The 15,979-nt window shown below is 35.3% G+C and overlaps 1 protein-coding gene across 1 annotated transcript in view; it reads left to right on the top strand.

Moving 5' to 3' along the window:
- Nucleotides 1–5,882: 5,882 nt before the first annotated feature.
- Nucleotides 5,883–15,979, top strand: part of LOC134531346 (uncharacterized) — a 105,891-nt gene continuing 95,794 nt past the window's right edge. The window contains exons 1-2 of the mRNA XM_063367044.1: nucleotides 5,883–6,034; nucleotides 14,179–14,254. Coding sequence (XP_063223114.1) covers nucleotides 5,943–6,034; nucleotides 14,179–14,254 — 168 coding nt within the window. The 5' untranslated portion in view covers nucleotides 5,883–5,942. The remainder of the gene's footprint in view (nucleotides 6,035–14,178; nucleotides 14,255–15,979) is intronic.

Raw genomic sequence — 15,979 nt, 5'->3', positions numbered from 1 at the left:
TAAAAGTTTTTTTAAAGGAACTTGTGGTGTATTTTATTTTCTCAAACCTGCCACTTTAGTGGTACTTTTTTTAAAATATTAAAGTTGTTTTGTATCGTCCAGGTATCGACCTAAGGACATTAGTCGATCCAATCAATCATTATATGGATTACAAATTTATTTAATGAATTTTTAACTTTTTCCCGAATCTCTAGCATTACAATTACGAATTTCCAATATGGTGGTCTTGATATCTGATAGGATGATGGTAGTAGATGATTTAAAGTCTCTTTAAGAATGTTGAACATGGTTTATTGGAATTATTATTTTTTTCATAAAATTAAACATTATTGCATCGATCGAGGATCGAACCAAGGACTGGAGCGGATCGAATCGATATGTAAGTTAATGAGTGATTTATTTAATGAATTTTGGAATTTTTCCCGCTTTTCTAGCTACATTATTACATGATTTCAAGATGGCGGCCGAATTTCAAGATGGCGGGGGGGCACCTCCGTAATAAATGATTACTGCACTGTAGCGGGTTAGAATAAAATTATCCAGATGGAAATGTACTCTATAATACAAGTACACACACAAGATGGCGTACTCCAGCAGGTGGTAGCTCCTGGTAGCCTGTACTGAACATAAAATTTCGGATCCATGATGGTCGACAAGGACAAAGTCAAATTTCAAGGATAAAGTCTAATTTCAAGGTCAAGGTCAAATTTCAAGGTCAGGGTCAAATTTCAAGGTCAAGGTCAAATTTCAAGGTCAAGGTCAAATTTCAAGGTTTAAGTCAAATTTCAAGGTCAAGGTCAAATTTCAAGGTCAAGGTCAAAGTTCAAGGTCAAGGTCAAAGTTCAAGGTCAAGGTCAAATTTTAAGGTCAAGGTCAAAGTTCAAGGTCAAGGTCAATGTTCAATGTCAAGGTGTAAGGTGTGGTGACCAGATAATTATACTAACATGGTATCAGCACACCCTAGCGGACGAAAATAAGATGGTGATCTCCAGCGGACGGCGAAAAGATGGCGGACATGTCGTCATACTAAATGATGATTTATATGCTTTGAAAAAAAAGTGGTAGGAGTCAGTCTGCCTGCATCCACCATTGAGGAAGGATCCTGTCGCCATTTTTAGTTTTTTTGCACTCACCGGGTTCGAACCGAGGACGATGATCGATATAATCAATCAGAATTCGAATAAGTTAATTTTTTGATGAATTTTGGAATTTTTTTCATTAAAATCGGATAATAATTAAAGATTTTCAAGATGGCGGCCGTAACGAAAATTGCAACGGTGACGTCATCATCCAATATGGCTGAAAACACATTACCGGAATTTTCTAGAACACACAATTACGTCATCCAAAATGGCGGATCCAAGATGGCGGATCCAAAATGGCCGCCATGATCTACTTGTCCCGTTACGCTGTTTCCCGTTACGCTGTGTCCCGTTACGCCGGCTGCACGCACAAAAAAGTGTCACGTTACGCTTATCCAAGATGGCCGCCGTGACGTCACAATTCAAGATGGCCGCCGTGACGTCACAATCCAAGATGGCGGTCGGCACCAAGCACCACCACCTGAGGCCTGATCTAGTAAATACTATTATATACTACTGATTTTATTTCAAACCTTACTGATGGTGTTGTTGCCAAGTTGGCAAGTATATTGTGTCGGCTGCGGTCGGCTACGGTTAAGTTAAGTGGTCTCTCAGAGCTTTACGAGCAAGCCCTAGGAAACCCAATCTGAAACAGTTGGACTCGTTAGCAGCATTAATCTGCTCGGGCACGAGCCTGGAGTGTAGTAAAGGTTTGGATAGGAACCTGGTCGGATCATGGGCTTTCTGTGGGCACCATTCGGTATATCCGGAGGGGGTTTACAGATTCCTAAAGACTCGGATAGGCACCTGTGGTTCCTCACTGGGGGACTTGCCAGTGAGGAAGCCACTAGTTTGATGAACGGCATCGGAGTGTTAGTGCCCATGTTGGAATAGGTGACCTCAGCCTCTCGACGCCTCTGGGCTGCGATGAAACGGCGTATCTGTTTCCGTCGCCATTTGGGGCCACGCCTTGCTCCGTCGCATACAAACCCTCTCGGGGAGTACATGCCGGCCCTCAAGAGATAGGAACTTGCGCGTTGTAAATCAAGTGAAGCGAAAGCTTTGAACTAGGTGCTCGCGCTGTTTGTTCTGAGGCACCGGAGCTAAGGGAGTGTATGAGGGGCGGGCCCCACGAGACTAGTTTCCGAGGTATATCATTCATCGTAGACTATGGCAGTTACCGTATTAGTTTACGGGCTAACAGACTATACAAGCACGCAGGTACTTAAAATGTTTAGGCAGTAGTGCAAGGTGACCCGTCCTGATTTATGAAACTCCGTTGAAGTTTTCTGTACCAGCCGAGGTCACAGGGTGAGGACATGCACTAGCAGATGGTGGTTTTTACCGCTTAGAGCACGTCCATATGGATCCCTACGCTGTTGAAGGGTGGACGCAGTGAGCAGCGAAACAGCTATGGTACTAGCCTGGAAAGCTTTTTATGTTATATGTGTGGCCCGGCTAAGCACACAGAGAAACGTTTAAAAAGACAATGTTCCTTAGGATTTTTCATTACTATGGTTGCTTCTACGTTTTTTTTCAGTTTAATTTTAATTTGGAAATAAAAAAGTTTGTTAAAATAACTTTGTTTATTTCTTTCCAAAAAAATATTTTTTCTCATCATTACATGGCATTAGTACACAATTTTACACATGAATTTAGTTCGAAAGCTTTGTTACTTGCACAGTTTTTTTTATACAAATTTTAACGAGGTCTTTGAAATGTGATAGGATGTGGTCCAAATACAAACCACAGCACCATACATCTTGCCGTTGATGGTAGAGAAGTCTTGGTACTCGCCAAAAAAATATATATATATTTTAGTTTAACATATTTTAGTTTGACATAGCTCAAGGTACCGTCCATCGCGGACCTGAATCACGCGAAATCAAGCCGATGCCGACGCATAGGGCCTAAATTTCAAATTAAATTGTCCGAATGTACAGTATTTATGAAAAAAAAAATAATCATGGCCCCAGACCCTAGGCGTTAAGTTGTCCCTTAGTGACTTTCCATTGTGTGACTTCCCGACGACGTAACCGGATTCGGCGACGATCGAGCGACAAGTGACTTGGTAGACGAGACTACCTTCCCTTGTAAAGGTGAAGACAAGGGAGGCAACCCCGTGGGCATACTGACCAATCAGAGAAGAGAATTCAGAAACATGACCATATAAGGAAATTCGGACGTGCGCATCACTCCACGCCAGGGCTCGCCCTGATTGGCTGGCTAGTGGTAGCCTCTAGAGAACCTTCCCGACGGTCGCTACAGCTGAGCATCCATGTGACGCGTAAATTCCAAACACGCATTTACAAGGTGAAAAATAACTTTCTGGCGCCAGTGTGTCGAGCCTGTCCGCTCTTTCTTCTGCACCTTCCAGACTATTCTCGAAATATTACACTAGCAATATCCAATAGAATTTAAAATTACCCAACAACATTAAATACAATGTTCAAAATTCAGTAATCAAAGTAAAATTCAGACCGTATTAGAAATTTTTGTTTGAAAAAAAGGTCCTGTAAAATTATAGTCTACACTGGTTTAAACAAAACAATTCCTGAAATTAATTTTTAAATATCAAAATTTATTATTATGATCTAGAGTTAACCCACAAATTATTATTTAAGTATCTCAAGGAAAAAGGTATTTTAAGGCTCTCCATGAAATTTAACCAAAATAATTCATAACATTCTAAACAGCTCTGAAACATTATACTTATTTACATATTAAAAAATTATTATCCTTCATATCAAAGTTATTCTTAATCAATATTCTTATATATATATATATATATATATATATATATATATAACAAATTCTCATTATGCAATGCTACAAGCTAGTAGAGGTATAAATTGACTACTGCCAGATTACAGGCCCTCTGTGTTTTTTGAGGGTTCCAAGATGTGATAGACTTGGATAATTAACTTGTCATACTCATAGGGTGGTGTTATTCTTCGGGATATGTAGCCTCGGCCCCTCGTTGTAATTTCTCCTCAAACATCTCCATGTTACGAAGAAATGGCGTATCCATTTTCCGATGGCTCTAATGTTGCGTGGATTCTGCCTTCACAGGAGTACATGCCAGTTCAATCGAGCATGTAAAACAAATGCAACATTTTGTTGAATAATCTGCTCATCTGAGTATTGGGATCCTAGGGTCAAGAACACAATCAATTGTTTGGTTAACTGAGTTAGCTAGGGGTTGCTTGGTGATGACGATGTTGTAATGAGGTGCCTCAGCCTCTCGTTATATGCGGGGCTCTAACAACTTACCGATTGTGATTATAAGAAGTTTATCTCCTTCTGTATGCGGTTGAATTATCACCCACATTCTATTCTGTTCTTGATGAGGTTGGTACAGAGAAGGTGTGGCCAGCATGTGATGGATATAATAGATAGTACAATGGGTTGGTGCTGTCTGCAGGATTAGTCAGCCGAAGGTTCAGCTCCTTCCCCTCATATTAACACTCCGTTGGGGGTCCTCATGATGTTAAGGATGGATGTTCCCAGTGCCTGACTGGTGGCGCCAGTACTGAGTCTCTTAAAAAGTGCTGGACTGTTAAACAACTGTTTTTGCCCAGTTATACCCGGTGGTGCACACACTGGGGTCCAGTTATGTTAATCTCGGCAAGCGGAAATAGCCGAATAACATCCTCATGTGAGTGGGTGAGTTGGGAGTGGGCCTGAATAATTGCGATAAGATGCTTGCAGCTTGAAGTGTCGGATCCTTTGCTAGAAACTAAAAACCATGGCAGAATCCAACAGACTCACAGAAAGGATGCGTGGGTGCGAACATATAGCATTTCCGCGCCAAGTCAACTCACTCAGTACCTCAGCTTGGTACCAAGAATGTTTACCAAAGTGATCTCTGCTGGGGATTCCTCGTCCCCCGACATCCTCAGAGGTTGGAAAGAGAGATCTGGATGGGTGTAAATTGCCTCTCTACAGACAATGGCCAAAGGTTCGAAAACTTTAACTGAGTAGGTCATCACTGCAGGGACTCAAGCTGTTGGGTCCCAAAAGACTTGGCTCAATATGCAAAACAAATCGCAATTGCTAGTCTGTGCACATATTGATGCAAAATCTGGGGCGCTGAAGCCAGTGGGGTACCGAGGGGCTGGTTCTACGGGACCAGTTTCCCAGGAATCCCCTGTGTCTTGGACCGGGACAGTCACCGCATTACCTCAAGGGCTAACAGATCATATAGGCCTGCAAGTGCATGAAAAATCCAGGCAGTAGTGGTGGGTGACCCTTGTTGATGCTGGGATTCCCCGCTGGTGAGGAAGATATAAAATTACTGTTAAGAGTAGAGTTCAAAATTCTAATTTATATTTGTGCCGAAAAATTACTATTGGCAGCACAATTCACACTTACAAATGGTAGCTTTGTTCACTAAGAGCACGTCCATTATTATAGATATGGGAATGTTTAAAACATTTATGTTGTTTTGATTAATTTTTATATTTTATATATCCTGACCCAGTTACGGTATCATTTCCATACGTATAACATATCATTCCTTCTGAAATTGTTAATTTTATATTGGTTAGTAAAACAGCGAATATTGAGACTTACTATTGAGGCATATTTAAATTTAAAAGCCCAAGTTTGTTGTTTGTTCTAAACTGATGTGACGTAAGGAACTATTCTTATACTTTTTTTTTATTTCTTTGAGAATTATTATTCTGAAATAGCATCATTGTAAGCAACGGCTAACTAAATGCAGTCTGGGCTGAAAACAACAATCTCTCTGGTCAAATATTTTAACAATGGAATGTTCCAAACAAAGCTATTGGCATCCAATTTCTGGTCATTTTGCAAAGGCGATTTATTCGTGTTGCAGTGAAAGCGGATAAAAAGATGCGAAGAAAATTGCGCGTTTGTGCGTTTGTAATAATCGATGTACTGTTTGCTGAACTCTGCACGTGCATGCCGACGCCGCAGTTTTACAGGTTAGTTAGTTAGTTGGTTAGTTAGTGACTTGTTACCGAGACACGCATCAAACATAAGCTTTCTCGAAATTGGCAGCAAAGTGAGTCAAACACCTAGCACCTCTATTCTTAATTATTTTGCTTCTAATATTTCGTGTTTTGCACATTATTTTAAATAAATTCATAGTTTAATCATTTATATTTTTATAAAAAATGTAACTAAATATGTCTGTACTTAAAGTTTTTTTTTATCAACTCAATGGCAAATATTTATATCAATCGTTACAGGTACAGATAGCCATGCAATCATGTGGTATGGCGCTTTGTATTTAACCGTTCGTATGTAAAGTTCATCTTAAAACAATTTATTTTTAGTATACCATTAATAAATTAATAAAAGTTTTACTAAAACCATTAAAACTTTAGTTTTTTCAGTGTTTTGGAAAAATTACCTTTTTATTGATATATAAATTATATACTAGAAGTAAAGTGCTTCAAGACGACCACTACATAACTGTTTGCCACACGATGATATGCTTTCAGTATGTACCTATTAGGACTAACACAAATGTTGAACATGAAGTTCATAAACACCATTAAGCAATGACTTTTTAGCAAGGAATGCCTTTGATAAACAATTATATATGATTATATCATGAATTTATTTAAAATCAAGTGCAAAAAACACCAAATATTAGAATCCAAATTTTTTTAGAATCTACCGCCTTAAGCTCGGTTCACATGAGTCGAATGGTTCGTTCGCTGAATCACGGAGTGTCAATCGCACTCACTCAAATTAAAAAAAAAAAAAACCAGCAAATTCTTTATTTAATTTTTTAATTTAAATCAGTGATTGCTTGTAATTATTTCAATGACTCGCAAGGATTTCTACTTTTCTTGCTGCGAATTTCACAAGATCGAATATTGTTTCTCAGAGAAATTCACTGATTTTTCAGTTATATTAACCCCTTAAGCAGAAAATTAACTTAAATTACGCAGTTAGTTTTAAAGTTAATTTTTTTAGTTAGAGTTTGTCGACAGTGAAGTCATTTCAGAAGGAAAATATATTTTTAATTTTTACAAAAGATTCATTTGGAAACCAGGTACCAAGACATAGTATGAAATACGTGTTTCAAGATAATAGTGAATATTTCTTACGAAAATTAGTGCATATTATATATTTAATTGATGTTTCGTTCATTCATTTTTTTAAACCAGGAAATGATAATAGAATAATTAACCATATTGACTTATTTTGTTTTATTATGCTTATTATGCCGCTGTTAATTTTGGAAAGTTACTATGGTACGATTTACAAATAACTTTAATTATTTGAGTTATGTGGATAACATAAAGCATAAATTCAAGAGTAATAATCCGGGCAAATATTTATAAACTGGGAACACTATTTTGAAGTGATACAGGTGTTATAATATAAATATACTAAAAAATATCCATACGTTTTTACAAATATGACTGATCTATTTACAAAATAAATTTACAGCGTATAGACGATGATACATAACACTCCAAAACAGAACAGCAAATTTGCATATTTATAAAACTATCCCAGATTTTTGTCTGGAGAAATTTAGGGTAAAATCTAAAAACAGAAATCAGGATGACTAGGATTGAATGTCAGCCCGCCTCGTCTGGAACTTAAGGCTAGTGTCTCTAGTGTCTCTAGTGTCTTAGAGTCTGCTGTCAGGACAAAGTCAATAAAAATTTCACTTTTAAAAACATAGTACTGATAAGAGTATCAGTAATATCTTCTTGTAGATTTACAAATACAACTATAGAATATTTACAATTCCTTATTACAGAATACTAAAGGTTTAAGTTAAGAAGCAAGTTTGAATCATAGTTTCTCAAATTTTGGTAGACATTGAGTAAAAGCATGTTTATTTTGCACGTTACACAAAAGTTTCTTAGGAAATATAAGACTTTCGATTTGCACAACTATAATAAAATATTTTGGCAACATTTATCCATTACATTTCCTTGTGTAACGTGTTTAACGCTATTTTTTAAGTTTTCAATTGACTACTTTTAAAAGATGCGTAATACTGCTAGGGAGTACTTAAAAATCAGAAAGAAGAATAGTTTTGAAATTTTTATTCTTCTGTAGCAGTTAAAACTGTCTGAAAAAAAAGGAATTTTTGAAATCTTCCCATGAACCCTTTGTTATCATAATATTATTCTGCACGATGAGATCAAAAATGTAAAAAAAGTATCCCTGGCGGGTAGACAACCTTGCACACATTGTACAACTTCAGTCTTATTAGTATTTTTCCGCCAGGGTGACATTTGGTTTCTTGGGGCGTAGTATAGTTAAAAGATGTAACAATTAAAACAATATTATTACTGGGGGAAAATGTGACCGAGTCTTTCAATATTTGCTAGTTATGTGTAATATCTAACCTAGGTAACGATCAAATTAATGTGTTCACGTGTTGCAAATAACCTTATAAAAAATAAGAAAATCGGACAAACAATTTAACGTAGAATTCTTTAAAATAATGTCGAGAGTAATTTATATACGAAACTTGTGTCTTCAGCTACATTATTTGTGGAATTCACTATCGGAGCAGCTACGTCGACCATCAAATCATTGAATTACCAAGGCGAAAGGTTAAACTATGTTATGAAACGGCTCCGATAGAAACGAAAAAGACTTGAAAAGTACTTTATCTCCGGCTTTGGACCAGATTCTGACAAGGAATCTTATTAAAATACTGCCCAACTTGTTAAAATTCACTAAACAGTTAGTACCATAAGGTTGTCATATGGCTTTGTAAACTTTGGTTCGTGCCATCGCTACAGATGGCAGCACCTGGTTAAACATTTCTGTTCCATGTGACTTCCGTTCCATTCCCGAAATTACTCCCGCCAAATACTGTATACCGTGAGCTAAGATGTTACACGTCAAAAATTTTAGCACCTTAATTTTAATGTTCTACGTTTAAAATTTACAAAATGTAAGTAACAAAACTATAAGTAAATTAACAGCCGAATAATTTAAATAATATTAATTCACTCATAATTAAGTAAGTTAATTTCTCTGAAAATATTTAAAAAAAATTTTCAATTAAATCTAATTTTATATACCTTTAAACACTACTAAACATACTTTTTTTATGACAGTTTAAGTGGAATACAATATGCATGATTAAAATGTTATTTTTCTATGAAATCTTATCCATAATAATAATAATATTAATGCACGTAAACATAAAGCACACTAATCACACTCAAACACAAGATAGCTTTTGTGAGTGTTATTTCCTGTAAAGTAATCTTTTAAATATTTAAATTATGGAAAATATAAAACAATAATGTAAAATACCTATGATGTGGATATGAGTAACAAAAACCACAGAAATATATTATTTCTCAAAAATTTAAAAATGATGCTCTTTTTTTTCCAATGTAAAATCTTTGTAGTTGACAACTTCAATTAGCACATATCACGGTCGTATTACCTGTACATATATACACACCAAATTATCTTTAAGTTGCAAAAAACCAAATAAAAGTCATGGAAACGTCATCTTGTGTTTATGAATTGCAGGTAGACTCAATAACGCCTATGGGTGCGCAATTACGTGCACAAAAGTGTTCAGCGAGTTGCATATCGCCAGGCTGTTTCAGAGAAACGCATCCTACTATTAGAGACGCCTGTTACTTGCGGGAAAATGAGATACTTTTAGAATGCGACAATACGAGTATATTAAAAAAATTATATATATTATAAACATGCTTTTTGTTCTATTTATCGGAGGGAAATTAGTCCTAAGTTATCACGTACATACGGTATAAATAATATGTATGTTTAATACATTTATATAAAAAGAAATAAAATGATTAGAATCCTAATGTAATCATAAAAAATTGGTTGTCTGTAAAGTCGGTTAACGGACTATAGTTTAACGTGACATCATATCAAAACATTGATTAAATGATTGCATACTTTTATGAATAAAATTGAATCATTTTTATTTTAATAATAATAGAATAAATACTTCAAATTATAATAGTAATCAGATTTTTAAAATGCAAAAATAATAAATCTTTATTGCCGAAATTGTTGTTGTAATAAGCAATGAAAACCCATTAACTTTTCACTTCACTTTATAAACAGTCGGTGAAACAGTTCACGTGTAGATGTAAGTTGTGTGCTGCCGCTGTCTTTCTTCTCCTCGGACGCATAGGCCAATCGAGTGGAAGAGAGATAGATGCGGTGCAAGCGTACAATGAGCGTAACGGGACATAGCGTAACGGAACAATGTGCGTAACGGGACACTTTTTCGTGCGTGCAGCCGGCGTTCATCGTTTTACTGGACGTTGTCACGTCAAATATTTTTATACAATTTGGCAGAAATATTTCTTTTCAAAATACAGGTTATTCATTTAACAACATTGATAACGCTCATGTAGGACATAAAATACACACACTGATTAAGATAATACTAGGAAATAAAACACTTGCACCAATTCATAATTAGGTGTATAGTCTATTTTCATAGAAATATTATTGCCGTATTCTTGGAATGCGGTACACTGTGTCCCCGATTATAATATTGACCTCGCTGTTACCAAGGATTAAAACTCAATACAAAATAAAAACAAGGGTTCCGCAATAAATTGTGCCTAAGCCTGCTTCTCAGATATTTATTATTAACAGTATTAGGAATTCATAATTTTACAATTATATTTTGCATTTTTTTATGACGTGACAACGTCTAGTAAATCGATGAACGCCGGCTGCACGCAAGGCAAATTGTTCCGTTACGGACATTGTTCCGTTACACTGTGTCCCATTACGCAAAATGTTCCCTTACGCTGTGTCCAGTTATGCTCAATGTACGCTTGCGCCGCATTCATCTCTCTTCCTCTCGACTGTTTACAAAGTGAAGTGAAAAGGTAATGTGGTTTTCATCGCTTATTAGAACAACAATTTCGGCAATAAAGGTTTAATTATTGTTGCATTTTAAAAATCTGATACTAGTATAATTTTAAGTATTTATTCTTTAATTAAAATAAAAATGATTCAATTTTATTTATAATGTACGCAATCATTATCTCAATGTTTTGTTATGATGTTGTCACAAACTATCGTCCGTAAACCGACTTTACAGACAACAAATTATTTATTTATGACACAGAACTACTTTGAAATTTATTGTTACAAATATGAATAGAAACATATGTATAAAATTAATGATTTAATTTAGTAATAATCAAGATAAATTTTAATTGATAATGAAAATCATTAAACGTGTTAAATATTTGTTTTAATTTATTAATTTTAACTATTTATTAAGTAATGTAAACATTTATAATATATAATGCAGATAAATTATACTTATGGGAACATAAACTCAATTATATAAATACAGTTCAACTTACCGTTAAAAAGGTAATGATCATAAATTGTACTACTAATATTAACGAATAATTGTTTTTTAGTAATATTGACCTGTATTTAATTTAACTAAATTTCTGAACATGACTGATACATAGTTCCACAACTGCCGCTATAATTCGCTACCAGATTAGCTATTTATAATGAAACTTCTACAAAAATCTAAACGACTTGAAAAAAATTGATAACCCGATTTAGACCTGTATTTGACCAGTAATTTTATTAAGATACCTCACACCTTGTTAAAATTCATTAAAGATAATACTTAAAGGTTTTCGCACAAGTTAGGTGACTATGAATTATTCGGTGTTAAAAGATAGTTTCGCTACGGGAATTGAAAAAGTTTTATTTTTTCTTACTTATACCAATACCTGGAAATTCATTTCTTAACAAACGTAATTAATTAATATTACTTTAAGTAAAAAACAAAGAGGTAATTAGGTCTACATAATATGCAATAATCAATACAATGGACTGAACTATGCATTTAAATAATATTATAGCAATAGAATGAACAATAAAATTTATTTATAGACAATCAATTTTCTTGAAGTACAATTTGTATAATCCAGTAATTGTTTAATTTAAAAGAAAGTAAAAAAAATTTCCCCAGCTGAACTTTGAACGTCCTTATTAATTTATTTAAGCCGTGCTGCACTATAACTACAGTGCTACGACTCCTGCAAAGAAAGAGCATATTATGATTGTTATAATAGTAGTATCCTTACCTTATAAACTTGAAATAACTCTTTGCTATGACTATGTTAGTTTCCCTAATATATTTCACGATATTATTATAATTAAGTTCTATTTGGCACATAATACGTTTGGTAGGTATGTCCCCTAATTATTTTTAAAGAGAATATTAATGGATTAAGTATACACGTAGGTATACTATTTCTGTGAAAATTTCGTTGTATGATGCGCGCGCATCGTAAAAATTCACTCATCATTTTTACATAACTCGCATAAAGGAGTATAACTTCTAAAATTACATACTTCAAGCCTCTACTTAATCAATTGACTTTACATTACATACAATACAAGGTTATAAAAGTGTGTAATATTAAGTTTCAATTATTGTAAAACGTGCATATAATTTTTAAACAACGGACATCATATTTAACATATTACAGATATATATATATATATATTGTAATTAAACATTTATTAAATAAGTGGTTTCGTCTTTCGTTTTTCTCTCACTGTTCGAAACGTTAATGAATTGCTGCTAAAGTAAGAGAATCCAAAGAATATTTCTAAAATGAAGCAGATAAAAAAAATACATCGGCCCAAGTACCTAAAGAAAGTTGGAATTTAGAGTACAGACTGTAGTTCAGCAAACCCATGAAATTATTTTTACCAGTGACTATTCTGAATGCTTGCCAAATATCTCTACATAGAGTGTTTGTGTGTCTCCTTCGACTGATTCGTCGACGAAATGTTAAGCCAAGCCTAGAAACGCGCGGAAGTTTTATAGGTAGAGACCTGCATAATCATCACTATCTCCTCGTGTCAGACTATTTTTCACAAACGTCTGAATAATCAAGTCGGTGTTGTCTTCATCGTCTTCAACCATCTCTCCGGGTCGCACATGGTTTGGTGTTTGTCGGGGGATTCCAATCTAATAATGCGCGATGCATTTACGAAGGCCATTCAAGTGTAGAAACTGTTATAGTATAGACTGTTGCACCTGATAAATTTAATCCTACAGGTCCTTCTTCACAGGGTAGCGTGGTGGTCAAATATTCCCTGAATTGGTTCAATTTTAAGGGGAATGTATGTGTATTAGTTTGGCGGGATGATAAGTGCGACGCTAGCTAGTATTTCTAGTGCGGTATAGCCTCTAAGCATACATCTCTGAACTGACAAGCAGTCTCCTCGTCGGCACAGGAAAACGGTGAAATTTGAAAGGTGACCGTAACATTATACGATAGAAAAATTAGTATAAATTTGTATTGCAAATCCTTTAAGTACTTTCAAGAATCTATGCCGGTTGTTTTTCGCCTAAAAATTATACCGAAAACACGCCTTTTTTCCATTTTCACTATTATTAAAACACAGTTTAAAAAGTTAATTCGAAATAAAAAATGACTTTTCAATCTTCAGCTTATTCTTAAATGCATTTCGTAAACAGACCACATTCAGACATCTTGAATAGTTTTGGAACCGTGTGGTTTTTTCTGAAGCGCTGCACACGACATGTGCGCCTAGGCACACGGCGCCTTAAAGTGATAGCGTATCCCGGATTGATTTTTGCCAATTCAAAGTATTTTTTTTTAATAAATGAATCAGAAAAATTCATGTTAAATCTCAGATATTTTTAAATTTACATGAAAATAAATGTATCACTTCAAGATAGTGTTCGCTGTAATACTGGGTTCGGATTCTTTCCCGGGCACTCCTGCTTTGTTTTGTCCCATTACCTCCATTAGTTAAAGTTATATGTAAACTGTTCCCTTAATTGCTTAACAGAATTAACTGCGCATGTTGATAAGGATATGAAAATCAAATTATTCCCATTTTTGAATACTTAATATTATCTCGAAAAAATAATCAAACCATGTGTCGTACAAAAGTGACAGTATCTTTCTTGCAGGATTACAAGCTATTTCTTGACAACTGTTTGCCAATGGAATCTTTTGTGAAGTACAGGGAAATATTTTTTTCTGTGTGTGGTTTCCCACCGCGCCTGAAACACGGAAATGCCTCGCCCCTGAGGTCGGAAGCATTGTTTCAGCGGGAGTCCGGTGGTGGAGCTCCCTGGCGCTGCCATCGCCGGGCGAGCCAGCCCGCGGGACAGCGGGGGAGCGGGGGTGAGTACTGAGCTGCTGGCCCTGAGATTACCCGGGAGTTTGTGCGTGGGTTGTCTCGCGCCCCGGGACTCTGAGACTGTGGAGACTGCCCGGACACAGATTTAAAAAGAGTCTGAACTTTTACCAAATATTCCTTTTGAAATCAAATCACAAGTTACATGTCGTAAATGTAGATGGAATAATGTTTTTTTTTCTAACCATTGAAAAGATATGTTCCACCATTTGAATATTTTCATGCGCACAGTTTATACTGGAAAGCTATTCAGAGATCGGTTTAAAATACCACTAGCGAATAAAAGTACTGGGACAACACAAAGCATAAAGCATAAACCCAGTATTACTGCGAACACTATTTGCCAGTGATACAGCTATTTCTGTGTAAATGTATAAATTTACGGATATCAGTAATTTTTACATTAATATTAATTTTTTTCTTTTACAAAAAGAATTAGCGTGCAAGTCATATTTGGATGCCAAAGTTATATTACATAGGTCAGTAAGTCTGGAGTAAAGCATTTGAATAAATAGCACGTGAAGAAAAAAGCTACAAAATCTCACGGGTAATTTGCGTTAGCAAATGAACCATTTGTTAACTATAAATAAAATAAGATAATCAAATAATTAAATGAAATTACACAAACGAGATTTGTCACTCAGTGTCCGTGTCAGAGCCGCGTGCTGTTTCCCTCCCGGCCGCGAGTCACAGAGACTGAGCTGACCCGCCTGCGCCCGTACTCGCCATTTGCCAACAGCACTGTCAGTGTAGACCGATGTGAACCAAACACACACTTTTTAATGTGTATCTTAGCTCTCGGTATACTGTATTTGGTAGGAGTAATTACTTGAATCGAAAGTTGCATGGAACGGATATGTATAACCACGTTGCTGAAATTTGTGGCGAATAACGGGAACCAAATTATAACAAAGCAAAAAAGAAACTGTATAGTGTTAACTGTTAAATGATTTTATAACAAAATAAGCCTTTTGTTAGGGTGATAAAACTCCTTGTCGAAAATCAGCCAGAGTTTCGTACATTTTTAAATTTTGTTTTACATTTATCGGAGCCGTTTCTTTATATAGGTTAACATTTCGCTCTGCAAATCGCAAATTTTGGTAGTCGACGTAGCTGCTCTAGCAACGAATTCTAGCGGCGTGTGCGGAAACTACGTTTGATTCGCTTCCAGAATTTAAAAAAAATAATAATATGTGTAAATTTATCACGCGTAACAATATTTAGAAAATTTCCACGTAAAACTTCGTGTGCGAATTTCATATCATAAGTGTTTTTACAACACAAGAATACGTGAATTTTTTCGTTACTAAGATTAGATGTTATACATCTCTGGCGAGTAGATACTAAAATACACGCTCAAAATTTTTTGTTAAATATCTTTTAATGTAAGCAAATGCAAACCCACTAGTAATGAAATAACAAACAAATACTGCATTAAAATTCAGATGTACAAAGCGCTATGAGTTGCAGGAAGCAAAATTTCCTGAATGTACGAAAGCTCCAGTCAATGACGAACCTTTGTGCCACATTCTCCTGGATTCAAATTGTTAAATTGATAGAACTTTCAGTACAGAAATGTTATATCCTTTCGTGGTTAGAAGCAGAATTATTATGTTATGTACGAAAACTAGTAACCTGCATTTGTTGATTATTTATTGGCTTGGAATGGGGCTGCAAACTGTTGATAAAAATTAACTAAATATTGACTAGCA

Source organism: Bacillus rossius, chromosome 3 (genome assembly GCF_032445375.1).
Source record: "Bacillus rossius redtenbacheri isolate Brsri chromosome 3, Brsri_v3, whole genome shotgun sequence".
NCBI classification, from domain to species: domain Eukaryota; kingdom Metazoa; phylum Arthropoda; class Insecta; order Phasmatodea; family Bacillidae; genus Bacillus; species Bacillus rossius.
Note: the sequence above shows the minus strand (reverse complement) of the source record. Positions and strands in the feature narration are given on the sequence as shown.